We start from the raw sequence: 25,910 nt of genomic DNA, 5'->3' as shown, positions 1-25,910 counted from the left end.
TGGGTGTATTGCGCTGGCATCAGTATTGAACGCTCAAGCGAGTCCTTTCCAAGGATCCTCAATGAAGGACGGCATGAAGACAACCATGTCACCCCTCGCGTTCTTGATGCCTCGTCTGAGTGCTGCAAGTTCTTGAGACGACGGAAAGCCAGGAGTCCAGTCGTCTGCTTGCACCTCTTCAATTGCTTCCAGTGTTTCCATAGCTCGTCTGTGCTCTGGTCTTGCGACTTCTGTCCTGGCTGTTGACATAGGTATCTCCTTTGATATCTCTTGCTCTTGTGCTCTTTCCGTTACATCGCTCGCTGCTGGTCTCGTGCCTAGAGGGATATCGTTTGCGCCTGTACTGGCAGGAATATGGTTGCCGCTGTCGTCGACGACGGCCTCGTCTGCGCGTGCCGTGTGCTTGCGGCGTTTGCTGCCAAAACTGGTGAAGCCCATCGCTTCAGCCATAGCTGGGTCCATCTCAAAATCGTCCATTTCAGCTTTGGCAATCTCTCGTTGGAATTAGCTGGATGATGTGCTGGAGTGACTGGTAGATCGAGTCGATCGCAAGAAGATTGAAGATGGTGGGGAAGTTGAACATGGGGCTCTTTTCCCGAAGCTTCATCTCACTCCTCTCTCCTCAATTCCACCAACGTGATGATGGCGAATAGTGCTGCAAGACTATCGGGGCCTCGTAAATGGCAGATACTTTGATGAGAGGGATAGGCTCAATGGGTAATGAGAAGGAGATCGCCCGTCTCACCTATGCAGCGGTCAAGTGACTCGCAAGAAAATTCATATTTATCCCATCACGTTGTACACCAGCTATCACGCTTCTTTGGACACAGTACACAGGTAGTATCAGGGCATTCGCTGGATTAGAGCAGCCTGAGATTCCATAGCTCTATGGTCAGGCCGCAGTGATCTCATCCTCTGTACTCGCAGTGAAATCAAAGCAGCAAAGTCTGTACAACGTCAGAGAACTTCCTGGTATGATATCAGGAAGAGAGGCGCGTGATCGCTCAATTTCGTACTCCTGCTGGGGTTGAGGAAGTGACGAAGCACTCTCGTCGCACACTTAATTTGGCTGGTTCACTGACGACTTCCGTCCGATGACTTCCTTCCTAACTAACACGTTCACTCCAACACGTCCACTTCCCGTCAGTCGCATAGCCTGTGTCTGGTCTTGGACATACTGGCTCCTAACTGGCACCTTACCATTTCCATCTCGATACATCCTCACCGCTAGAACGCATACTCCGACCACGGCTCTACTCACGCATTTGAATCGCTACACATCTACTACCAACATGGACAGCCTACCACTAGAGCTCAAGCAGCGCGTCTGCAGCTATCTAACACCTCGAGATCTCAAATTGCTCAGATTGGCCTCGAAGGTCTGCTCTATCGCCGCCTGCCGTCACATCATGCCTCGCGTCTTTCTGCACAATCATCCAAACAGCTTTCAGGAGATCAAGGACATTGCTGAGCATCCTATCCTGAGCCAACGCATAACCACTTTGGTGATCGATACATCGCGCTTCAGAAGCTGTCCGATCTCCAAGCAATGGTCGGCGTTGTACATCGAGGCTGAAGAATATATTCCAGACTGGGCTGATTTCGAGCCCCCCAACGCAGCTCAGGAACAGACTGATGCTCGAAGTGAGCGGGCCTTACGTCGTGCTAAAGCCTCATATCAACAAGCTGTCGGGAATGCCCCGTACACCGCAGAAGATCTCGAAGGAGATTGGAATGCTTACCAAAGTGTTGCAGGTGCCCAGTCTCAGCCGTCTGCGAAAGTTGCCATGCTGGATAGTATCGCTGTTGCATTCAAGGCTTTCTCAAGACTCGTTGATTTGGTCATCGCACACGGACGCTGGGATAACTTCGATACCGGACGGAGAGCGCGCATTTTCGGTGACTTTCCAAATTCGATTCATGCTCTAAAGATTATCAGACCTTGGCGACTGGAACATGGTTTACAGGCCACCAGGTATTCCCTCGGAGAGCTGATCGAAGCTGCTGGACAGAATGATCGCGTCCTGCACTCGCTTGTGATGATCGATGCCCCTTTCTCACCTGACCAGTCTGTCCTTCCTGAGAGAGTCTTCACCAATCTGAAGCATCTGCGTTACAAAGCCGATCCCAACTTTACTGAAAACCAGACTTTCTGATGTCACTGGCGGTATCCGCTCAGCATCTGCAGAGTATCGGCCTCATTGGTTGCCGGTGGAGTACGCCAGATCAAAATGTCATACGGCTTCTCAGGTCCACCCGCATCCGCAGATGCAGCTTGAAAGACTTCATCGGTGGTTCGGACGACTTGGCTGCACTCCTTTTGCGTTGCGCAGGATGCCTGCAGCAGCTCACACGGGTCGAGACACATCTTCCATGGCATGTTATCAACAGTACATTTCCCTCATGGGCTACTCTCGCTTCACGTATAAGAGGAAGGTTACCGAACTTGAAGCACGTCGATTTCGTCAACCTGTCGAATCTCACCATCGCGAGGTAGCCAAGGCGCCCCGAAGTATCTGGAGGTGGGTGACATCCTTGAGAATCGTGAGCACACCTTAAACACGGAGGTGACAGACATTGAGGAAGGGCTCTGGGGGGACTGTGAAGAGATGTTCTTCCCGCAGACAAATTTGTCATAAATGATTGGAGCCGAGCATGATGAAGAAACACGAAATACGCTCACTTGCTCGCTGTACACCTAGGTTTTTCCACGTGGTACGGACAGCTCAGTGGTTTCCATATCAGACGAGGAAGTCACAAGACTTCATGATGCATTGACGTTCAACTCCATTCTATGTTGCATTTCCTGGGGTTCTTCTCAATCAACGTGGTCATCTCTTGTTTGTCTTGTGTGGCTGACGTAGCGTAATATCATGCCGGTGAAGTTTCATCGGAGCCCATGGCTTTACACAACTAGGATTTACCCCTCGCACCTGCGTCAAAAGATCGATGCGAGATTGTTGCGCGTGATGGGTAGGGAAAAAAAGGCTGGGCAAGAAAGAGCAAAAAGAAAATCTCCTCTCTCTGAGTCGAACAAAGGACCTTCTGATGACAATCGAACAATTACAGTCAGACGCTCTAAACCAACTGAGCTAAGAAGAGATTGATGATGAATGTGGTGTCGAATTTCTACCCTATAAACATCTACGAGGCGCATAGCTACTTCACGTCTGGAACCCCATATCTCTACCTTGCATCTCGGACATATCTATAGACACGAATGACAAAGGTGAACAGGAGTTGTAGTGACAAGAGGATGCATGCGACAACGCGCATCCACCAAAAGAACGAAGGCCTTTTCAGCCGATTTCAACCAAATACCACCGAGTTTTCTCCTCTACCATTGCCCGTCTTCTTAATGCCATCGTGACCATCTGCTTCCGAAGAGCGAGTGTTCAGCCGCCATATTACGACACCCGAAGAAACGTCTCTCTTCATACGGCCTTTGCGTGCCTTTCGCCATCTCTTTCCGGGCTAATCCAAAAATTCCCAATCCATAATCATCTCGTCATCGCTCGACTAGGGTGAAGGAGTAGGCCAATGGCCATCAGCTTTCTAAGCAGTGACATCTGCATCGGCCTGTTGGGTCTGGTCCTGCTGTTGTGCTGCTTGTCCTTCCTGTTGTGTCTCTCCACTGCTCTGACCGGGTATGATCAACTCTTCATCGCCATCTGCGTCTGTGACGAATGTGCGGGTGCTGACATGTTTGGCATTGGGGTTCGTCCAGTTTGCACTGCGTTTTTGACCATCGGTGTGGCGGTAGGGGCAGTCTGGGAAATAGCTGTTAGTACGACATTTGAGAAGTCGAATTCGATATGGTGGATACATACTAGGGTTCAAGCAGGGAGTGTAGCGACACATGATGTCGCTGTGCGAGTACTGGCAGCCAGAGTCGCGTTCGGGACAGTCGGCGCCGTTCTTGCAGGGTGGTGTAGTGGGATGTTTGAAGGGGCAGTTCGGGTTGGTGCAGTTTGGGAAGAATTTGCAGTCCACTTGAGTCGAGAGATGGGCACGTTTTTGCGCCGGAGAGGGGTGAGAGCCGACACATTTCTTGTTCATGCAAGCAGCGCCAAAGGGGCAGGTATCTGTAAGGTCAAGCGCAATGCCAGGTGGCGCAGCAGGAGACTGATGGCCGAAGTGACATGAAGGGTTGGTGCAAGAGAGTTGGAAGCGGCAGGGGACGGTCGAGGGTTCCTTCTGCTCGGAATCGGCATTCTCAGCACCATCTGTGTCCATGGCATCTGCTCCTGCGTTGGGCCGTTGGTTGTTCTTGAAGTTGCTGTTCTTCCTGGGCTTCTCGATGCGATCGAACAGAGATTTGCCTTGTTGACCTTGCTGACCGTTGAAGAATGCAGGGTTGATGGCAGGGGCGTTGGGCATTTGCTGTCCAGGACCCAGAATCTGTGCCATCATACGCGACTGCTCTTCCAACATCTTGAATAGCTGCATCTGCTGTTGCGGGTTGGCTCCCATGATGGCGTTCTGAGTCATGGGCGAGTTCATCTGGCTCATGTTCTGCATGCGGTTGGCCATGTTGCGAGGGCCCTTCGGTGGCTCCCGATTGTTGTGCGTGTTGATTCTACCGACACCTCCACCACCTCTTATCCTGTGTAGCGCAGCGTCGTTTGTGCGGTCTAGAGCCTTGTTCATCTGTCCTAGCATGCGACGGTCTCGTGTTGTCTGTTGCTTGCCGTTGCCGTTGCGCATTGACTTGGGTCCGGTAGGGCTAGGTATAGTCAGTACATCAACGTTGCGAATTTGGCATGGGCGAACATACATTGCGCCTTGAGGTAGTGAGTCGCCCTCATCACCCATAGTCTGGTCCTGGCCCGGCTGGTCTTGCGAGGCAGTTGTGACATCTGCAGACTGCGTCGAACCCATCTGCGCATCTTGTCCGCCATTGAGCTGTCCGTTCAGGGTGTTGACTTGATCGAACAACCATGTCGCAAAATCGTTGGCGCTTGGGTCATCCGGTCCGAGGCCAAGCAGGTCGTTGGAGAGTTCGGATGCGATCTGGTTCTGAGTCTTGCCGTTGACGAGCATGAGGATAATGTACTCGGCGAGCGCTGAGTCGTCGGCGGCACCAGTGCTCCATCCAACTTCGGCGAGCTTGGGTTGTACGGCATTGTGGAGGGCTTCGGCCAATGGTGTTCCTGTCGCTACCTCGACCGACATGTTGACTGTGTCCGTTCTCTTTCCGCGACGATGGCGATGTGCGTGGCAACAAGATGCGTTGTGTGACGTTAAGGGGCTCTCGGTGGTGGCTTTCGCTTTTCGGTGATGAATCTGACCAGGGCAAACAGCTGACTTCTTTCAAGCGAATCGTGTAACAATAAATTGGTCTTTTACAGCTTGTTCACTTGCAGAAAAGCGAAGGGCAAGTGATGGTTTATTAAAGACGCAACCGGCGGCCGACGCGCGACATCTTGGCGTCTCGAGAATTCCATCATGCTTTGTTCTCTTTGTGACTATTATTGTGACTGTTCACTTCACTTCTGGTTTACACTCGTACAATACGATCTGATACAGCTTCGGCTTTGAACAGATGAGACAGATCTGATACAGCTTCGACTTTGAACAGATGAGACAGATCTATACGCCTGTACGGCCGCTATATCCAATGAAAATATGCTAATCGAGGTCCTCCGGTCTCTTGACTGGACTCGCTCGGTCTTTGCTGTTTTGCTCGAGCAGGGGCGCAATGTTGAGACTGATACTGTTTCTGATCAATCCTCCTGCAGTGCTCGCCTTCCTGCTATGCTCCTTGCTAGCCTTGCCACTAGTGTCTTCGATTGAGCGTCTTGACTCTTCTGCTGCCATCTGCTCATGCGCATCTCTTTTTGAGTCGTCTCTCATGGTTCGCATCTTCATGACGTTATAAGCTGCGATACTGGCAATTGTTACCACCAGACCAGAGATGTTGATGGTCGTAAGTTTATCGTGGAAAATGAGTCCGGCGGCCGAGATGGTCAACACCTCTTTGAAAATGCCACATACGCTCAGCGTTACTGCACTGGTGCGCTTGAGGAGAGCAAATTCTGACGCTGTCATCAAGAAGGCGAGCACTCCGGGGAAAAGGATAATCGCAACAGACCCGCCAACACCTTTGGACTCTGCCAAGTCGTGCAGACCTCCAACGAGTTCTATTGGTCCCTCAACTGGTAATGCAATGATAAGCAATGCCGCAAACATGACTGGCGCAAGAAAGAAAATTGATGAAAAGGGGTTGCTTGTCGCCGGGCTGCGAAGAAGCAGAATCTGTGTCAAACTCCAGCGGAAGCCTGAGAAGAATGCTGCACTCATGACCAGTATAAATCCGAGGACGCTAAAAGCTGTTTCTCCCGCCACCATCATGACTACACCGGCCATCATAGTAAGGATAATAGCTCCAACTTTCAATGATGGTTGCTCCAGTCGAAAGAGCAGGGCGAAGACCAGTACGAAGCCCAGCACGGACGACTTGCACATTGTGTAGAAAGTCAAGGATATGAACTTGAGTGACATGTTTCCGAGACCAATATCGAGGCCAGTAGCTGCGCCGCAAGGTCCTATGCGGGTCAGGTAGAACCAGCCAGTCATGAGCGGTTTTCGAGGTGCATCAACCATCTCTCCGTCTCCTGACTGTGAGATTGGCGTATAGTCGGCAGGTTTGTGTTTGGGTCGTAAATTGGGGATGAAGAACAGGACGAGTGATGAAAGGAGGAATTGGACAAGCATGTGTACGCAGGTGGTGAAAAGAGGGAAATGGAAGTCGAGGTTGCCTTTTGAGAACATCCACTTGTTGTACTAGACATAGGTCAGCATGAGCTTGTGTTTGAAGGGTGTAGACCAACTTACGACAGAAATGGATATTGAGAAGGTGTACCACAGTCCTATCAGTATGCAGTTTATGATAGCGTCGCGCATGAAGCTTGCAGAGGCCAGACGTTCTTCTTCCTTGCTAACCTCGCTTTCTGGCACAATCCTCTCGTCTGCCATTGTATTCCGCCTCTTCCGTTTCGTTCTCTTCTGGCGATCCTGGACCGTCAAGCCCGTCTCTTCATCGTCTTCCAAGCCGTCGTCGGATCGAATGTCGTCCATCTCCCAGTCAGAGCCTGACGAAACAGGGTTGGTCTCCTCTTCCTCGTAGCCATGTGGTGACTCGGCGTGGGCGGCCTCGGGAATGTCGGAAGGCATTCTTCTTGGACTGGCTCTCCGGATGCCGATGCGCTCTTCGTTAATCATCTGTTGCACCAGCGATGAGCCTCTTCGCCGTGTGGAGCCCGCCTGCGAGCTTTCCGAATCCATGGTCGGACGTGGCTGTTGTGTGTGGAAGGGAGTGTGTTTATGTCGCCGCGTGACGACAGTGTGTGAGCACGTGTGGAGGACGAGCAACCATAAGCCTTCTCGCTTCAGAGACTGCGTGAAAGGTACCGAGTGACAGAGAACAGATTATTGGACGAGCATTGTCTGTTTATTGAAGGATTGGCTGACGATGGTGACAGGACGGAGAGGACAAAGGACAAAAGAAGTGGATGCTTATGATGTATGCCCGACCAGCGCTGTTGCTTTCTTTCCCCTGGCCCTGGCTGATGCACTCTTCCCCGTACCTATCGATAGGGGGTCTACTTCGTGCTTTGTATGATCCGCAGTCTAGCCAACTGATCCCTGCACACATCTTTACTTGAAGACCAGAGAAACACCCGGCCTTATTCTTCACCAGACATCGATACTTGTGGGCTCTACTGCGTAAACAAAAACATCACGGCCCAGGATCGCGGATTGATTCGCTCTATAGCCACTCTGGGAGCCTCTCTCAAATCGCGGCTCTCGACTCCACAGACGACCCGTTGCATACGATGTGGCTTTAAGAGAAGCTGATCACAGCTGAAACAGGCTCTGATACGGCATGGCCCTTCCCGTCTCGTTCGATTCAACCTTGCAACTGATAAAATCGCCGACCAGGCACACGAATGAGCCCTTCTGTTTGCACGTTCATGTGATCATGACATCCACCTGACCTAATCGGCGGTCAAACTGACTTTCGAAATGTGGAGAGAAACTTGATCACGTCGGTGTCTTCTCCGCACGACATGAAAACATCAATCCGCTCTTCCACGATCGCGTTAGTACGCTAGCTTTGTGTCTGCGAAACTTGCAGATTCTCATACAACACACGTTCACTTCTAAGTGGAAGAGTAATTGAGTGTTTAAGTAGTTGCATTACTGGGGAGTGGCTCTCCTTGCAAGGCACATGATTGTGTGACAAACTTTGGCTCTTGCGAAGGAGTCTTCGTGCCAGCCAAGAGCACTGCCTCTCAGCGTAACGGATACGCTCTTTTGACTCTCCAACGTCATACAACAATTGAGTCAAAAACACAACCATTAGACATGCCGAGCACTGGCAACTTCAACGTCAAGCACCTCGGATACGATGAGATTTTCGAAAGACCCGACATCTTTGTCAATCCGGGCTTGCTAAACACGCTTCCTAGAAGCGCACAGATTGATCCTGATCTCATCGCATTACACCACGCGTTTCCGGAATCTATGACTACACCATTAATAGAGCTCCCAGAGCTAGCTGCCGAATTAGGCATCGGTTACGTCTTCGTCAAGGATGAAAGTCTCCGTTTCGGTCTCCCATCGTTCAAGATACTCGGCGCGTCCTGGGGAGTGTTCAAGGCCGTTTGCGAGAAGACTGGTCTCCCATCGTCTGTATCGCTTGGAGAAGCTGGACGTGCTGCTCAAAAGGCTGGTATCAGTCTAGTCACTTGCACCGATGGCAACTGGGGAAGGGCCGTGTCGCGTACTGCGAAGTATTTGGGTATTAATGCTACGATATTCGTGCCCAAGACTATGGACGAGGCAACCAGAGCCAAACTACGTAGTGAGGGTGCCACCGTCAATGTGGTTAACGGTAGCTACGATGACAGTATTGCTGCTGCTATCAATGAAACACAAGGCTCAGACGCCACTCTAGTGATGGATACTAGCTGGGAAGGGTATTCTCAAGTGCCAAAGGTAAGAGTTGATGATCAAGATCCTGTCTTGCACGAATCGGCATTGACACGTCTAGTGGGTCGTCGACGGTTATGCTACCATGCATGTAGAGGTAGATCGTCAACTTCAAGAAGCTTGCGGGAAGCGACCATCGCTTTGTATCGCCTCTGTTGGTGTCGGTTCTTGGGCTCAATCGGTTGTGACCCATTACGCAGGTGACAACTCGGCGACCAATGTCGTCACGGTCGAGTCAGAAGCAGCGCCCTGCCTTTTAGAAAGTCTCCATGTAGGAGAAATCGTTTCGGTCGAAACGAGTACAACCATCATGGACGGTAAGAACTTCGACTGACTGATATTGGATTCTGCTCACCGATATATAGGTATGAACTGCGGCACGGTCTCGACCAATTGCTGGCCATCGCTCAAGTCAGGTGTCTATGCTTCGGTAATTGTCAATGATATCGACTCACACCAAAGTGTTGTCTATCTTAACGACCACGGCGTCAACGCAGGTCCGTGTGGAGCAGCTCCTCTGGCAGCTCTGAGGAAACTTCATAAGCAAGGCTTATTTCCACTGGACTCAGATGCTGTAGTCGTTCTGTTTAGTACTGAAGGACACAGAGATTATATCATACCTGTAACAGAGGCTTAAATCATCTCCCATCCGTTCAAGCAATGTAAGGCCTTGGGTTCAGATATAGGGAGGTCTGGTCTCAGAATTTTCTCGATTGTTGTTGGAACAGCGACACAATTGTCCACCTGGAGTAGTTTGTAAGTGACGTACGGGTCTAGCTCCTGACAATTCAGGTCAAACTCGAAAGCATTCAGCCCCAACCAGCGAGCATCTCCCAAAAACGACTTGCAAATTCCTTGGACATATCGCATTGATCACACAAGCTATGTTGATAGACATCGCTCCTTGATGCCGAATGCTAGAGGATTAAATCTAACAGCAGGGTGCTACAGGCAGCAAAATCGACTTGAGAAAAATCCCGCACCATCCAGAGTCCGCTACAGCCAAAAAGCAGACTTTACACAGGACGACGCTACGTGATCCTTGAAACATCCATGAGCTTACTTGCCGCCTCTGCCAGCCATCCTTATATCCCGCCAGAAAGTGGCTTGCGTAGTAGGTTCGTGAAGAGGACCTGCATAAGCCCATCTTTATTGACGGAAGTCGAGCGGAAATGCCGAATGCCGTGCCAAAGTTCAAGCGATGATGCGGACGCGAGGGGGACCTGCAACTGCGGCTGACCGGGCATGCGGACTGAACGCACAATCTGTTGTACGCTCAATAAAGACAAGCATTGGCGCCGAACCATCAGCTTTGCCTTGCAGATGATTTATGGGCGAGAAGATGACGGGATGCCGCGGCGTTCTTGACTCGTTTCCTTCTTCGTTAGCACGATCAGAACAATTTGAGAAAGCCAAGTCTTTCTAGTCTCAGAATAGCCGTATCAACGGGTGGCTGCAGATCCGGGAGTGGACGAGCTTGATAACGTTGAGAGTCTATCCGTTTTTGACTCTCTCACGCAGCCCAGATGCGCTCTAGTATGGGCTCGCCAACGCTCCTGGATAGCTGAAGAAAAGTATTGTCTGAGGTTTGTGGACATTTTTCTCCTCCCTCTCCCCTGCGTCTTTCGCTCTTTCACTCTTTTCATTCTTCTTGAACATCGACATATGCTACGGAAGCCCGATTGTGCCAGCTTTCCTCGAGTCACTCATTCAATCGCTCGCATATATTAAACCGCCTCTGACGCATTCACCGCTGTTGAAAACCGGATCCTACATACCCTTACGATACCCCCGGACCGCGAGTACCCATTATCACCCATAATCTATAACTCACATCGCCATGCGTTACACTACTTCGGCACTCCTTGTGGCCGCACCTCTCGTGGCAGCCACCGCGTCCAGCAAGCGTGGTCTCTGCGTGGTTTCCACCGAGACAACTTCAGATGACGCCATCTGGACAAACAACACCGACCTGTGAGAGATTCATCAATGCGGAATATGTGGTGGACAACACACTGACTGATCCAGGACTTGGTACTATAATTATGCCGCTGTCCCTACACCTGACTACAAAAACAAGCTCAACTTCGTACCTATGCTGTGGGGAGCACCGGAAGACCCGGCGAACGACATGACCTTCTACAACACAGTTAGCAACCTGGTTTCGGAGGGACAAAACATCACCTACGTCCTTGGGTTTAATGAACCTGATGGCTGTACTGGTGGATACGGAGGCTCTTGCGTTAGTGCTGCCACTGCTGCTCAGGTCTGGAAGAAGCAGATGGAGCCTTTGAAGCGCGACTTTGGCATTAAGCTTGGTGCTCCTGCAGTCACTGGTGCTACTACCGGATTCAACTGGCTGCAGAACTTCTTCACAGAGTGTGCTGCTCTTGTCAACAGTTCTGACACTGCTTCCAACACTACCTCTTGTGAGGTCGATTTCATTCCGGCTCATTGGTACGGCAACTTCGAAGGATTGGCCAGCCATTTGGGCCAGCTCAATTCAACCTACGAGAACATCAGTGCTATCTGGGTTACCGAATTCGCGTGCGCCGACTGCTCCCTCGAGGACAGTCAGACCTTTGCCAACCAGAGTTTCGAGTATCTCGATCGCATCCCGTACATGCAGAAGTACTCTTACTTTGGTGCTTTCCGCTCGTCTGTCTCTAACGTAAGTAGCGCCATTTTCCTCATCCTGATCTATTACATACTAACAAGAATGCTCAGGTTGGACCTAATGCAGCTTTCTTGACCGAGAAGGGTAAGCTCACCGACATCGGTGCCATGTACCTCAACAAGGCATCTACTGGTGCCGTTCCTCACGGTTCTGCCAGCACTGTTGCTAAGTTCGCTGGATGGAGTGGTCTCGTTGCTGCCACTATTTTCTGGAGCATTCTGTAAATACGATACCTTGGTTTTGGGAGCGGGAGTACATGAAAAGACCTCAGCCCTTAGAGAGGCAGGCTGGTTATCTCGGATAGATTACTTACACATAGCGGATGAACATTTCTCGAAAGGCTATAGCGCTTGTGCTAGAAGCCAAGAATACAAAAATACAAGACTCATTTACACAACAAGGCTTTGGGACCTTGGCTCGATACAATAAACTGCGAAGCAGTATAGAAGGGAGGGTTAGGGTTAGAAGGAGCATGTTATGGCCTCCTCGTGTGCTGACCCCTGTCTTGGAGCCGTCGCAAGGCACAACATCTCTCGGAGATCGGAACAATGTCAGTGGGGTACGTTATCTTATGGGCTCTCTGTACGGCTTCTATCGAATTATTAAATCACTGTGCCTTTCTACAGCTCGTCGTTGCTCTGCATCATCAGGAAGGAGAGTCGAAGTGACGAACGTTAGCACCTGAGAACATCCATATATCAATAGTGGTCAAAGTTCTGGTGCCGAAGGCTGTCAAGCGACTCAAGCAGTCAGCATGCATATACAGACATCAGCCGCGACCGAAGAAAGATCTCCATATCAAGCATACTCTGCGTGAGATCGATGATCCTGCAATCAAGTATATCGCTGATGAGGTCCTGTGCACGTATGATCGGCCACTTCCCTTTCGCCAGAAAAACTACACAAATTCGATGGTTCTCAGGATCACAGTGGGAAGAAGGCCGACTACTTTACTGACAGGTAAACAAGCAATCCCACCAGAAGAAAATAAAGATGCTTGCTTGTGTCATTTTTAGAAACAGCTAATGATCGGCCAATACAAAGCGGATAATGATTGCGTAGCTACTAAACAAGATTGCCATGTGTCAGGACACTTACCGTCAAAGGTCGGTTGAGGCATGATGGCTGTACAAATGGTGTTTAGACAGATAGGTGACGAGGCCTGGCGGAAGGATTGAGACCGTGGTAGCGAATGGGCGTCTATATCCATGACAGGCTATTGGTTAATCGGAAGCAGCAGACATCTGCTCGTATCAACAGACGCTCAGACCGTGCAAGGTGGCAGTTGCGGCTTCAAGGCGCAGCGGTCGTTGTGAACCTGTATCGCAACAAGACCGTTTGTAGGTGTAAACATAGGCACAGTGTGAAATGGTGACCGCCACATGACAACCAGGCACAGCAGTGTGATGAGCATGGAATGAAGGCAGGCGCCGATCCACGTAAGACAGTCCAAGAGTGTCGAGAAACAGTCGGGTCGGTCGATGTTCAGGCCTCGATGCTACTCCGAGTACCGTGCACGCATGCAAGTAGGTAGGTGCGGCGTGCACTAGCAAAGCACCCTGGACTTCCGACTTGGACTTGGAGACTCTTCACCTCACCTCATTCGCTCGCCTTCTGCATCTGCACACATGCAGTTTTCTATTGCTCCTTGATTTTATTTTGTCCATTGCGCTCGAACGTTTTGCTGTCTCGTTTCTCTCTTTTGCACACTCGGCGCCAAACTTCTCCACCTTCCTTCTCGTGTCTTTTTCCAAAACACCCACAACGTCTTTCTCCCGCGTTTAGCACGTTTCAACTGGCCGCAGCCCCTTATTACGCCGCCGACACACAACACGAACGGCTTTGCTTGTCGACTGGCTCAAAACACTTCTCGGATTGTCCATCTGTGTTGTCTCTGACTTCACTTCACATTCGCTACAACTATCTACCAAAATTCTCTACTGGAAAATCTCGACCATTTCCAGCTTAATCGCAACTCGTACTACCCCAACCTCGAACCCCTGAAAGCTTAAAAAAAGTCTGGAAGTTTTATATCACACATAGAGGCCTCGCCTTCTACACACATCGACCATGTGGTCTTCGAGCGTCTCGTGGACTCTGCCACTTGTGCTACTCATCACTCTGCCGGTTAGAGTGTTGGGTGGTGACATTCTGTCTACTCAAGGATACACTCTTTGTTCGACCAACCCCACAATTAAGGTTGAAGCCTTGGATATCCAATACGACCGATCGACAAATCAGGTTGTCTTCAATGTCGCTGGAAGCAGTTCCCAGTCGCAAAACGTCCAGGCCAAGGTTGTCGTCACTGCATACGGAAGAACCGTCTACGAGAAAGCATTCAATCCTTGCGCCTCAGATACCTATGTTGAGCAACTGTGCCCTGGTATGTGATCATGTTCCCGCCATTTTTTGTATTACAAAGGCTGACATTATTCCGCAAAGTCCCGGCTGGCAGCTTCGCTGCTTCAGGCAATCAGACTATCCCAGCCGAGTACACCAGCCAAATCCCATCGATCGCCTTCAGTGTACCAGACTTGGACGGAGTTGCTAAGCTCGAACTGTTCGCCGATGACGACCTTACTCAAGATCTTGCTTGTGTACAGTCGACTGTCAGCAACGGCAAGTCGATGAACGTGCAAGCAGTCACCTATGTTGCTGCTGGAATGGCTGGTGCCGCCCTGGGCATATCTGCTCTTGGTGCCGTTGTTGGTGGATTTCACGTTGGTGGTGCCTCACCTAGTCCCACATTCGGCGAGACATTTGGCTGGTTCCAAGGTATCGCAACCAACGGCATGCTCAGTGTCTCTTACCCCACCATATACAGTAGCTTCGCAAAAAACTTTGGATTCAGCACCGGCCTCATCCCTTGGGGTAGCATGCAGACAACGATCGACAGCTTCCGCGACCGCACTGGAGGAGACTTGACAACCGACAGCTGGAACTACCTCCAGAAAGTCACCTTAGTTGATGACAGTACCAGCAGTAACCTGACCAAACGCGGCCTTGACACCGTGTTTCTCTATGCCAGAGACTTCAGCGCCAGTGTGAACGGTACTACCATTGGTAGCGACGATTCAGGTTCCGGTAACAGCACTGCTACCGAGTCCAAGCCGATGCACTACGTTCATGGTATCCAGGCATACGTGGAGAAGCTTTCCATTCCACAGGGAAACACTTTCATGACCATCCTACTATTTTTTGCTATTGTCATCGCCGTCATCACTGTCGGTATTCTACTCACTAAGGTCATCCTTGAAGCATTGGCTCTGATGGGCAACCTCCCCAAGTCAATGAACAGCTTCCGCAAGCGCTACTGGTGGCGTTTGGCAAAGACCATTACCAACTTGGTCATGCTTGCTTATGGTGTTTGGACACTTTACTGCGTGTATCAGTTCACGAACGGTGACTCTTGGGCAGCCAAGGTACTCGCGGGTGTCACATGGGCCATCTTCACCTGCATCCTCGCCTTTTTCGCTTTCACTGTTTGGCACAAAGCCAATCAATACAAAAAGATGGATGGTGACGCAAGTATGCTGTATGAGCACAAGGAAACTTGGGTCAGATACGCATTCCTCTACGAAAACTTCAAGAAGGGTTATTGGTGGCTGTTTATCCCCACTATTGTCTATGCCTTTGCCAAAAACGCCATGATCGCTGGAGCCAACGGACATGGGTTGATCCAAACCATTGGTCAGATTGCTATCGAGAGCATTCTACTCATCCTCCTCGTCTGGTCAAGACCATATACACTCAAGAGTGGCAACGTCATCAACATCACCATCCAAGTGGTCCGCGTCATCTCGGTTATCTGCGTGCTCGTCTTTGTTGAGGAGCTGGGCATCAGTCAGACAACCAAGACTGTGACAGGTCTTGTCCTGATTGTCGTGCAGTCCGTCCTCACTGGTGTTCTAGCTATTCTGATTGCAGTCAATGCGATCATCACTTGTGTCCGCGCCAATCCTCACCGCAAGAGAAGAAAGGAGGCTGGTAAGTTCGGGATCAGCTGCTTTATTGGGATCAATGCTAATCTATATTGTCAGAAAAACTCAACCGCGACCTTGACGATCTTACCCCTCTGGACGCTCGCAACTCTCTTCTCATGGACCCTACACAGCTCACCGAATACAAGGGTGCAGGTTCGCAGGTTTCTGAATACAAAAAAGCACCTCTTGTGTCTCCTTCGCTCAACAGCACAGCGAAGAGCAACATCGCATACGATCCCATGTCCAAGAGGTCGGACGGTGTGTACGCAGGCAGACCAGGACTTTCGCGGGACGAGAGTCAACAAAATCTTGTCTCGGGTGCGGCCAGCATGGGTGGCAGAGATCGAAGTCACAGTCCTGCGGCGCGAGAGCCTAGATTGCCTGACATCGAGTTGGGACAATTCGACTTCCGCCATCAACATTGAGCGAGTTCAATATAACTCTGCACGATTGTCATTGCGCATACGTGTTTCATTTGTTCTTCATTTCCCTTTGCAAGCGAATAGTCGTTTCTTTTCTCCTTTCTATACTCAAAGGCCTACATTTGTTCATGTTGTTCATTCCAGATCATGGCATTTCAGCGATCACGTGTATAAATTTTCCTTTCGACCAGTACTTTCATGTGATCCTACCCACTTCGAGTGTTGCAGACATGGCAGGAAGAAGGCAGTGAAATGTAAACGTTCAAGAAGACCTTCGGTCGGCAGCTTCTGTAACATAAGCAGTCTTTGCGTCTTGAGACATGGCTACTCCGAAGTCTCCCGGAAATGTGGCCGTTTCATGACCTCGTTCTTGCACATGGTTGTTTGATGGATGTAGGAACCATGTGCTGTGCCGCATGTCGTGAAACCAGGCACCAGCGTGAATGTCAAAAGCAGGCTCTCTACAGGCAAAAGCACGTGGCCGGTCGCAAGCGATACGGTGTGGTACGAAAGTGATAGTGGACAAACGGGTGGGGGCGGGTACTTGGGGCAGTTCGTGTGGGTGCGAGGTTGAAAGAGGCCTTCTGCGGATCGCGGTAACAGTGAGGCGTTCTCACAGCCACCACCTAAGCCCCGCGCTAGTCGAGCACCCTTATACAATCACGGCAGGCCTGATGGACGCTTTCTAATTCCTCTCTGCTGCAACATCATCACCTAGACTCAACCTTCGACCTTCTGTGCTTTCAAGAGTCGCAGCCTCCACGAATCCTTCACACTAGATTGAATACAACAAACGATCAGCATTCCTCTGGCGCAACATGGGGAAGTCGTGAGTAACAGCCCCTCCCTCTTTGTCTCGTGTTGTCTGCTCCATTCTCTCGTCATGGCTGCCTCTATCTCGCCCCGACTCATGCGCCCTTTCAACTGTCCAATGTCTCCGCGAGCAGTCGTCGACCTCAAATGTCACCCGCCGGCAAAAGTGCTTTCACCAACACGATGCATTTGACCGACGATGCCGATAACAACATTCCCACCTCTCCTACAAGCGACGTCACTGGCATCCTCGCCACGGTCAACCACGCGAGACAAAGACCCAAACATATCCCTCGTCACACCTCGAACGACTACATGGACTACGCAATCCACCGCGAAGCAGCATTACGCACAGCCATACATCACTTGTAGCAAGAGCTTGGAGCACACAACCCGATCTCACACCTTTCACTGGCGACAGACACGCTGACTTTGCATCCGCACAATAGTCAGAGCAAGTTGTCGCAACAGGAGCTTAGCGATCTTCAGAAGGCCACTCACTTCGACAAGAAGGAATTACAGCAATGGTACAAGGGTGAGCGTTTACCTCCAGTGGACAACCATCACGCGGTGCTAAAATGGAGTCACAGGCTTCCTCAAGGACTGTCCCTCGGGCATGCTCACAAAAGAGGAGTTCCAGAAGATCTATAAGCAGTTCTTCCCGTTCGGAGATCCGTCATCATTCGCCGACTACGTCTTCAATGTCTTTGATGCAGACAAGTCGGGCTCGATCGACTTCAAAGAGTTCATCTGCGCCTTGAGCGTGACGAGCAGGGGCAAGATGGAGGACAAGCTAGACTGGGCCTTCCAACTGTACGATATCGACGGCGATGGTCAGATCAGTTACAATGAGATGTTGGCCATTGTTGAGGCTATTTACAAGATGGTAAGGATGATCAAGTTACCAAAGATCACGGCACATGCTAATACGAGTTTACAGGTTGGATCCATGGTCAAGCTTCCCGAAGACGAAGACACACCAGAGAAGAGAGTGCGCAAGATCTTCCGTATGATGGACAAGGACGAGAATGGCAGTCTAGATATGGAAGAGTTCAAGGAGGGCTCCAAGCGTGACGAGACGATTGTGTCGGCGCTGTCTCTATACGACGGTCTGGTCTAGGGGTCGATTCAGAGCATTTCTCTTTTCTTTACCGGTACACTTTTCTTGGGGCAAGCATGCGATTACCTACGATTTCCGCATACTGCAGAAGGGGCAGCAACATTTATTAGCAGCAGCAGCAGCAGCACACACTTCTATCAAACGAGGACACGATATTCCAAAAAGAAACTTGTATGACTTTGTGATGACATGCGTACGCGGCTTCGTCATGGCTCTGGCCCAAGCGTCGGCGCCATGGGAAGCTCTCCCCAGACCAAGGCGTGGCAGTCGTGTTGACTTGGTTATTCAGGAGACTAACTCCTTTGTCTCGTGTTCAACCGCTACTCTCTTGTCTTTGAATAATCTCTCGGAAGTAATTGTACTGTTCAACCAAGCAAGTTGCTACACAAGCGTTTGACCAAGTTGGGTTTGACGGCGATAGCAGTGCGATAGAGCGAAGATCCGGCGCAAGCAGATGATCACTCTTAGATAGGCGGCAGAATGCTCTTGTCCTTGTCGCTTTGCGCGTTACTGGTGGCAGGCCCTTCCAGTGTAGCGTCTTTCTATCTTCCAGGAGTCGCGCCTACCAATTATCAAATCGGAGACCGAGTGCCGCTTACGGTCGACCGCCTAACGCCTTCCCAATCCGAAAAGGACAGCCAAGTCCAGTCCGTCTTCGCGTTCGACTACTACCACAATGCCTTCCACCACTGCGAGCCCGAGGGCGGCCCGAAGCAAAAGAGCGAGAGTTTGGGGAGCATACTGTTCGGAGATCGTATCCAGTCGTCACCATTAGAATTGCACATGGGCAAGAACGAATCTTGTAAGGCTGTATGCGGGAAACAGACGTTCCAACCTCGCGATGCCAAATTTGTCAATCGCCGTATCCTGCAGAACTACAATGTCAACTGGAACATCGACGGCTTGCCTGCTGCTCAGAAGATGATCGATGCCAACGAGGCCATCTTCTACAGTCCCGGCTTTGCGCTTGGCCAGGTGCATGGTGTCGAGCTGGACAACCTGACCCCGGTACTCAACAACCACTATAACATCTTTGTCGAGTACCATCAGGCCGCCCAAGACACATACCGTGTCGTGGGCGTCTTGGTCGAGCCGGCGTCCTCGAGAGACTCCAAGCTGTTAGACGATGGCAAGGTCGATTGCGGTGTTACTAGTGATCCCGTCATTCTGTCCGAGAAGGAACCTACCGAGATTATCTGGACCTACAGCGTCTACTGGGTACCTTCTCCCACTTCGTTCGCTACTCGTTGGGACAAGTACCTTCATGTCTACGACCCGCGGATCCACTGGGTGTCGCTGACCATCTCCGCTCTCATTGTCGTCGCTCTCGTGGGTATGGTCTCTACCATTCTTCTCCGAACACTGCGCAAGGATATTGCTCGCTACAATCGTCTCGATGATCTGGGTCTTGACGATTTCGGCGGTACAAACTTGGACGATACTGTGCAAGAGGACTCAGGCTGGAAGCTCGTCCATGGCGATGTCTTCCGTCCTCCGAGACACCCTATGGTCTTGTCAATTCTGGTCGGTAACGGCGCCCAGCTTTTTATGATGACCGGCTTCACCATCGCTTTTGCTCTGCTCGGCTTCCTGTCTCCCTCAAACCGTGGATCCCTGACCACAGTCATGGTTATGCTTTACACCTTCTTCGGCGCAGTGGGAGGTTATGTCTCTGCTCGCGTGTACAAGTTCTTCCACGGCGACGCTTGGAAGCAGAATATTGCATTTACGCCTCTTCTTGTACCCGGTACTGTATTCAGTGTCTTCTTCCTCCTCAACCTATTCGTCTGGGCACGTCAATCTTCTGGAGCGGTGCCATTCACCACTATGCTTGCACTTGTCGCCATCTGGTTCCTGATCTCTGTGCCTCTCTCTGTCGGTGGCTCATGGCTTGGCTTCCGCGGGCCTGAGTCCAAGCCTCCTGTTCGTACTAACCAGATCCCTCGTCAAATCCCACCTTCCACTGGATACCTACGCCCCTTGCCATCCATGTTCCTTGTCGGCATCCTCCCTTTCGGCGCCATCTTCCTGGAGTTGTACTTCATCATCAGCAGCATCTGGTTCAGCCGTATCTACTACATGTTCGGCTTCCTCTTCCTCTGCTATGGATTGATGATTGCAACCTCAGCTGCTGTAACTATCTTGATGGTCTACTTTGCCCTTTGCGCTGAGAACTATCATTGGCAGTGGAGAGCCTTCTTCACCTCTGGCGCATCTGCCATCTATGTGTTCTTATATGCAATGCTGTACTGGGTCAGAGCGCTGAGCTTCACGTCTTGGACAAGTGGGGTATTGTATCTTGGCTACAGTGCGTTGATCAGTGCATTGTGGTTTGTTTTGACTGGTGAGTTCAGTCCCTTTTTTCCTTTGTGATTCATATATGCTAACATTGTATACCAGGTACGATTGGATTTGTTGCTACGTGGGCGTTTGTATACAAAATTTATGGCTCGCTCAAGATTGATTGAGCGTGATCATGATTGAGACCAACCATATGTCGATTTGCATAGCCCGAATACAGAAGGATGATGGGATAGAGGAAAATAGCAAATGAAAACGTTCAATGTATATCACGAAATGTAAAAGGCCCTCGATGGGTACGAAATTTGGTTCCTCCCCGTATGCGAAAGACTGTCATACTTGTAGCTGTCCTAAGACACGCACTTGTCTAGATCTGGAGCGATGGCACCGAGGTATGTCTTTGCAACGACTCCCTGCGTTAGGTGTGTTGATACGAGACATGACTGTGCCTTTCTATAGCTCGTAGTTGCCCTGCTTTGAACATTGTAAAGAGAGAGAGGGTGTGACAGTATTCTGCACACGGGGAGGTTAGATTCTACTTCTATCCTTTTGTCTTGGTCCAGAGTCCTGACCCCGATGCTTCCTCTATATGCTACCAGGCCAGGGTCAATGATCTCATGCCTATGCCGCCTTTCTCGAAACTCCGGTGTATCATAACTTTCAAACAAGCACCACGACCAACTCAGCCTCATTACACCCTTCCAAGACGCAACTCGCCAGTCTCACTGTACCTTCCCCATCACACCACAAAATTTCATCAGTCATACTAGACACACACTGCAAAAGCCCATCTGCATCGATCCCACACCTCACCTTCTCGCCCCCTGCATCCGCAACCTCCCCTTCCTCATTAAAGAATAAATCCATATCTTGCACCCCTTTGTCGGTATTCGCCAACAACTCCTGATTCGAGTACGAAATCCAAGGTGTGTTTGCCGAAGGTACAACGTACAAGTATCCAGAAGTAGAAAGCACGAATCTTGTAGCTTGAGATGCAGAGGAAGTGAACTGGAGGGTAGGGTTTGAGTTTACGGAGATCAAGAGGGCGTAGAGACCGGAGATTTGGAGGCCAGAGGTGCAGGAGGATTGGAGGAGGAAGGGTTTGTTGGACATTGAAGAGGTGTTTAGGAGGGAGGTTGTTATGTTGGAGCTTGCGAGGGAGGTGTCTGTTGTGTTGGTGGAGGGTGGAGGTGATGTGTCCGTGTTATTGGAGGGGAATTCGTTGGCTGTGCCGTTTGTTGAGATATCGTCGTCTTTGTCGAAGGAGAAATTGTTGGCTCTCAGTGTGGAAGTTGGAGCGGACGACGAGGAAGATGGTGTGTATGTTGACATTGTGTTGTTGGAGGGAAAGGTGAATCGAGGTGTTGAGCTGCTTCGTGTCGAGCTCGAAAAGGTTGCTCGGCTTGATGTCGAGAAAGCAGATGATGATATGGCAGGCCTACTCGAGCTAGATGTTGGTGATGACCTAGATGTACTCAAGCTTGACAGCGGCGATGACCTAGGTCGACTGCTAGGGGTGCCGCTGGACGATCTTGTCGTTCTGGGGGCGCATGCGTTTGTCTTGGGTGTATATAGTGGTCCCTGTGGCGGGTAGAATCTTGTCGATGCTGTCTCTGCTGCTCTTGAAGTCGTCTTCTGGCTGCTGCTTGGTGGCTCGCTGGAAGTCTTGCTTGTCGAAGAGCTGGAAACCTTGCTTGTCGTAACACTAGACATCATCTTGCTTGTCGAAGCACTAGAAACCCTGCTAGAATTCTTGTTCGAGCTAATGCTGGCTGGTTCGCTTGAAGATTTATTTGCAGACGTGGTGGAAGATGTGCTGGTTGTCACGCTGGACAGCTTGCTCGAGGTAGCACTGCTGGACTTGTTCGATGTTGGACTTGTGGTAGCACTCGTTACCATGCTAGAAGATCCCACTACAGACACCGAAGAGGTCTTGCTTGTTGACTGGATCACAACAATTGTTGAAACAAGAGATTTGGCTGTCGTGCTGCTAGAGCGAATGCTTGTAGTCTGACTGCTGCTAGAAATTCCACTTGGCTGGCCGGCAGATTTGCTTGTCGATGATATGGAGCTCGGGCGGATAGTCGTCACTGTGCTGCCTGGAGGTGGAAGTGTCGGTGATGCAGATGATGTCCTGCCAATTGATGTAGGATTTGTCGACCTGCTGCTAGATGCCTGACTTCTGGAAGACAGGCTACCGGATGATCGAATAATTGATGGACTACTGCTCAGCCGACTAGACGTCTTCGTGGTCGACCCGGATACACCTTCATTTCGTACCGAACTCAACGACAAGCTCTGAGGCTTAGAAGAAGTTGAGGGTTTTGGTGTTGCTGTTACTGTGATGGTCGCTGTCCTAGTAATCAATTTGAGAGGCGTAAACGTCGCTAAAGCAGTAACACTAGTTCTGATAGTCGTGGTCCGGAGAGATGTGGAGCTTACGAGCTTTGTCGAGACTTGATTGATGAACTTTGTGGTGGTTCTGATTATGGTGGTCCTCCGAGGTGCTATAGAGAGACACTTGCAAGCACTAGAAATTGCTGCCCTGTTCATACTCCTGACCACTGCAGGAGTAGCGCATGTTGAGACAGCTGCTCTTTCCACCAGTTCTCTCGGTTGTTCCAGATGCTTTCGCATATGTAGCGACCGAGCCCGAGGTGTTACGGTGACAACTTTCGTTGTAGTGGTGTACCCGGTCTTCGAGCTGGCCGTCACAGTACGGGTAGATGCAGTAGATCTAATATTGCTGGTTGATATTCTGTGGACATTGTCAATAGGAGTTTCTCGTTCACATTCCATATACTGACTTGGTCATTACTTGTTTCTTCGTAACAGTCGTTTGAATTGTTAATACACGGGTCGTAAGTTTCGTAATTGTCGAGACGGGTATCGAGAGGTAGGTTGAGCAATAGCACACGGCACTGCTTGATTGTAGAGCCTTGACCTGAGCATTGTTACACACAGCAGAGCTGGCTGCTCGCTCCTCCAGAGAGGAAGCAGCAGCTAGTAAACTCGCCCATGAGAGCAACCATAGAAAGTTTGTTACTTTCATGGTATCCCTATAAGACGACAGAAAGTTCGCCGATTGGCAGTCCCGTAGGACCGAAGAGTGGAAAAATGTCGAACGAAATGTTTATTGGACATGATCTCGCTTTTCTTTTACCCTTTCGAGATGGCAACGCAGCCGTTGTATTCTCCAGTTGTTCAGCTCGTGTCGGCCTGGACGATTATAACGGTTACTCCTGGCTGGACGATTCGAAGTCTCAGTCCAACGGGTGCAGTAGAGCAAGCCGCAGAATACACTTATCCAATAGACATTTTCAATATAACTACCAGCCCCACATGTCTATCTAGACAGCATATATATGCTTGTATTAGCCGTCAGATACACACCAACGTGTATGCGATTGGCATGCACTAGGTCTAGGGTCCAATTTCCGAGGTCCAGACATTTGTAGGAACGCCGGTCTTTGCGATGAAGCCAAGGTCATATCGGATATGACCGAGACACTCGCAAAGACTCCGGGATGGAAGGAAGGAGCGGTAATGTATGGACCTCCTGCCCAGCTATATAGCTTCAGAGGTGGAAATTGGGCTCCGAGGCAGAAAGAAGGAGAGGAGGGGTGGTAAAGTGCTTTACCGTTGACGTAAGGCTGAGATGACGATGATTGGTTCGTGCTTCTCGAGACTCAGACCACATTGGTATTGGTCGACGACAGCCACCCGTCGCGTCAGTCCTGCTGTATATTCTCTATTGCAGTCAGGGTCTCGTCAAGGACAAATCAGCAATTCAGCGATGCTTGTTAGGCGCCATGGGCTGAATCAAATTGCCAGAGTGGCTTCGCGCCTCTCAATCGCTCCTGTCGGGTTCGCGGCAACAAGGTAAGCCTAGTCCATCGTGACTACCTCGAGCGCGAGAGCTCACTCCACCATGTAGGTGTTATAGTCAACCAGTTGAACCGAACGATGTTGCCATTCTAGGTGGAGGTATTACTGGTCTCGCTACCGCACATTACCTATCTCGATCGAACCCAAATCGCAAAGTCACCATCTACGAAAGCTCGCCACGACTCGGTGGCTGGTTGCACACGGAAAAGGTGGAGATAGACGATGGACACATTCTCTTCGAAAAGGGTCCGAGGACGTTACGTCCAGCTGGCAATGGTTCTTTGACCGCTCGTCTGGTCAGTCAACTTGGTCTCGAAGATGATACCATCTTCACCATGAAGACTGCTCCCGCTGCTACGAACCGCTTCATCTACTATCCGGACCATATCGTTCGTGTGCCTGCGCCGCACCCAAAGCTAGGCGTCGGACAGAATGCAAATGCTTTAGCTCACGCTCTTACATACGAGCCTGCTTTCAAAGGCATTCTTGGACGTGTTCTACTTGAGCCTTTCAGACCTGGCAGACATCCCAGTGTGACCGACGAGTCTGTCGGTGACTTCTTCGCTCGACGCATAGGTCGGAGATTGGTCGACCAGGTCATGTCGGCCGTTGTTCATGGTATCTATGCTGGTGACATCTACCAACTCAGTATGAAGAGTATATTTCCCAGTCTCTGGAGATTAGAAGAAGAGCATGGCAGTATTATCACTGGCCTGGTGCATAACATGGTCGAAGGAGCACAAGTTCCCATGAAAGAGCTAGAGTTCATCAACACCATGAAGGAACCTTATCCATTTGGTCAGGAGTTTCGAAAGAACTTCCGCAGGTCGAATGTGTTCACGTTCCGGTATGGTCTTCAGCAATTGGTCGACAAATTGGAAGAGTCATTGAAACAACAGCCGAACGTAATCTTCCAGCTTGGCCAAGAAGTCACCGACATCAGAAACACCGAACACAAGGTTGAGCTCGAAGCCACACACTCGAAGGAAGGATCGGCCTCGAAGCACAGGCACACTCATGTCATATCTACTTTGTCTCCAGACAAGACATCGCAGGCCGCTTCGCTAATGAATCGTGACTTCCTGAGCTTACCTATCTGTCCGACTCCAACAGTAATGACTGTCAACCTATATTACCGCAGTTCCGATATTCATCCGCCTGGCTTTGGGTACCTCATACCTCTTGGAATATCCATGGATCAGAATCCAGAGCGTGCGCTAGGTGTCACTTTCGATAATGCTTACTCAGCCGCAACACCAGACGACAAAGACTTCGTTGGCCCCCTGCAGGATACTGTGTCCAACCGAGGAACAAAGGTCACGGTCATGCTGGGTGGCCATTACTGGGATGGCTGGTCATCGTACCCTACCAATGAAGAAGGCCTGCAGATGGCGCAGTCTATTATGGAGAGACATCTTGGCGTGACAGAAAAGCCCGCGGCTCACAAAGTCAATCTCAATCTCAACTGCATCCCTCAGTACACTGTCGGATTCGAAGACCGAGTGAAGAGGTTCCACGATGAGCTCTCATTGCGTTACTCTGGACGTTTACGCGTTGCTGGGAACTGGGTCAGAGGTGTGGGTGTCAACGATTGCATCAGAAGCGCATGGGACGTAGCGCGTGAGCTTGATACTAGCAACTTGACTGGACTCGAGTGGATCGTGAAGCCAAAGAACTGGGTTACGGTCCAGGTGAAAGCCAAAAAATGA

At 50.5% G+C, this 25,910-nt stretch overlaps 11 protein-coding genes across 11 annotated transcripts; 7 read left to right on the top strand and 4 right to left on the bottom strand.

The window, feature by feature from the left end:
- Nucleotides 1-33: 33 nt before the first annotated feature.
- AUEXF2481DRAFT_25440 (uncharacterized protein) lies at nt 34-477 on the bottom strand (the record flags this gene model as incomplete). Its single annotated transcript, XM_013492552.1, has 1 exon — nt 34-477. One exon carries the CDS (start codon nt 475-477, stop codon nt 34-36), a length of 444 nt encoding a protein of 147 aa, XP_013348006.1.
- Nucleotides 478-1,094: 617 nt separating this feature from the next.
- On the top strand, nt 1,095-2,156 carry AUEXF2481DRAFT_25439 (uncharacterized protein; the record flags this gene model as incomplete). Its single annotated transcript, XM_013492551.1, has 1 exon — nt 1,095-2,156. The coding sequence occupies one exon, from the start codon at nt 1,095-1,097 to the stop codon at nt 2,154-2,156; it is 1,062 nt and encodes a 353-aa protein (XP_013348005.1).
- Nucleotides 2,157-3,555: 1,399 nt separating this feature from the next.
- AUEXF2481DRAFT_1038 (uncharacterized protein) lies at nt 3,556-5,175 on the bottom strand (the record flags this gene model as incomplete). Its single annotated transcript, XM_013492406.1, has 3 exons — nt 3,556-3,770; nt 3,831-4,726; nt 4,778-5,175. 3 exons carry the CDS (start codon nt 5,173-5,175, stop codon nt 3,556-3,558), a joined length of 1,509 nt encoding a protein of 502 aa, XP_013347860.1.
- A 456-nt stretch (nt 5,176-5,631) lies between these two features.
- Nucleotides 5,632-7,287, bottom strand: AUEXF2481DRAFT_25437 (uncharacterized protein; the record flags this gene model as incomplete). The annotated part of the gene is made up of 2 exons (XM_013492550.1): nt 5,632-6,786; nt 6,838-7,287. 2 exons carry the CDS (start codon nt 7,285-7,287, stop codon nt 5,632-5,634), a joined length of 1,605 nt encoding a protein of 534 aa, XP_013348004.1.
- Nucleotides 7,288-8,087: 800 nt separating this feature from the next.
- On the top strand, nt 8,088-9,768 carry AUEXF2481DRAFT_35456 (uncharacterized protein). Its single transcript, XM_013492684.1, has 3 exons — nt 8,088-9,003; nt 9,059-9,314; nt 9,363-9,768. Exons 1-3 carry the CDS (start codon nt 8,371-8,373, stop codon nt 9,632-9,634), a joined length of 1,161 nt encoding a protein of 386 aa, XP_013348138.1. The 5' UTR covers nt 8,088-8,370; the 3' UTR covers nt 9,635-9,768.
- A 1,069-nt stretch (nt 9,769-10,837) lies between these two features.
- AUEXF2481DRAFT_1035 (glycoside hydrolase family 128 protein) lies at nt 10,838-11,898 on the top strand (the record flags this gene model as incomplete). The annotated part of the gene is made up of 3 exons (XM_013492405.1): nt 10,838-10,971; nt 11,026-11,668; nt 11,725-11,898. 3 exons carry the CDS (start codon nt 10,838-10,840, stop codon nt 11,896-11,898), a joined length of 951 nt encoding a protein of 316 aa, XP_013347859.1.
- Nucleotides 11,899-13,744: 1,846 nt separating this feature from the next.
- AUEXF2481DRAFT_25434 (uncharacterized protein) lies at nt 13,745-16,082 on the top strand (the record flags this gene model as incomplete). The annotated part of the gene is made up of 3 exons (XM_013492549.1): nt 13,745-14,057; nt 14,117-15,661; nt 15,715-16,082. 3 exons carry the CDS (start codon nt 13,745-13,747, stop codon nt 16,080-16,082), a joined length of 2,226 nt encoding a protein of 741 aa, XP_013348003.1.
- A 1,257-nt stretch (nt 16,083-17,339) lies between these two features.
- Nucleotides 17,340-18,012, top strand: AUEXF2481DRAFT_61542 (uncharacterized protein; the record flags this gene model as incomplete). The annotated part of the gene is made up of 3 exons (XM_013492804.1): nt 17,340-17,427; nt 17,483-17,778; nt 17,833-18,012. Coding segments are annotated over 3 exons (564 nt in total), but the record flags the coding sequence as incomplete, so codon positions are not given.
- A 480-nt stretch (nt 18,013-18,492) lies between these two features.
- AUEXF2481DRAFT_61713 (uncharacterized protein) lies at nt 18,493-20,480 on the top strand (the record flags this gene model as incomplete). The annotated part of the gene is made up of 2 exons (XM_013492821.1): nt 18,493-20,356; nt 20,413-20,480. 2 exons carry the CDS (start codon nt 18,493-18,495, stop codon nt 20,478-20,480), a joined length of 1,932 nt encoding a protein of 643 aa, XP_013348275.1.
- A 493-nt stretch (nt 20,481-20,973) lies between these two features.
- AUEXF2481DRAFT_25431 (uncharacterized protein) lies at nt 20,974-23,365 on the bottom strand (the record flags this gene model as incomplete). Its single annotated transcript, XM_013492548.1, has 2 exons — nt 20,974-23,071; nt 23,121-23,365. The coding sequence occupies 2 exons, from the start codon at nt 23,363-23,365 to the stop codon at nt 20,974-20,976; spliced, it is 2,343 nt and encodes a 780-aa protein (XP_013348002.1).
- A 744-nt stretch (nt 23,366-24,109) lies between these two features.
- On the top strand, nt 24,110-25,910 carry AUEXF2481DRAFT_1030 (uncharacterized protein; the record flags this gene model as incomplete). The annotated part of the gene is made up of 2 exons (XM_013492404.1): nt 24,110-24,195; nt 24,251-25,910. The coding sequence occupies 2 exons, from the start codon at nt 24,110-24,112 to the stop codon at nt 25,908-25,910; spliced, it is 1,746 nt and encodes a 581-aa protein (XP_013347858.1).

This window comes from Aureobasidium subglaciale (genome assembly GCF_000721755.1).
Source record: "Aureobasidium subglaciale EXF-2481 unplaced genomic scaffold scaffold_1, whole genome shotgun sequence".
Classification (NCBI taxonomy): Eukaryota; Fungi; Ascomycota; class Dothideomycetes; order Dothideales; family Saccotheciaceae; genus Aureobasidium; species Aureobasidium subglaciale.
This window is presented reverse-complemented; position numbering and strand designations above follow the sequence as displayed.

Coding starts and splice junctions, on each gene's coding strand:
- AUEXF2481DRAFT_35456 (XM_013492684.1), top strand. CDS start 8,371: ATGCCGAGCACTGGCAACTTCAACGTCAAGCACCTCGGATACGATGAG. Junction 9,004..9,058: donor GGTATTCTCAAGTGCCAAAG/GTAAGAGTTGAT, acceptor TGACACGTCTAG/TGGGTCGTCGACGGTTATGC. Junction 9,315..9,362: donor GAGTACAACCATCATGGACG/GTAAGAACTTCG, acceptor ACCGATATATAG/GTATGAACTGCGGCACGGTC.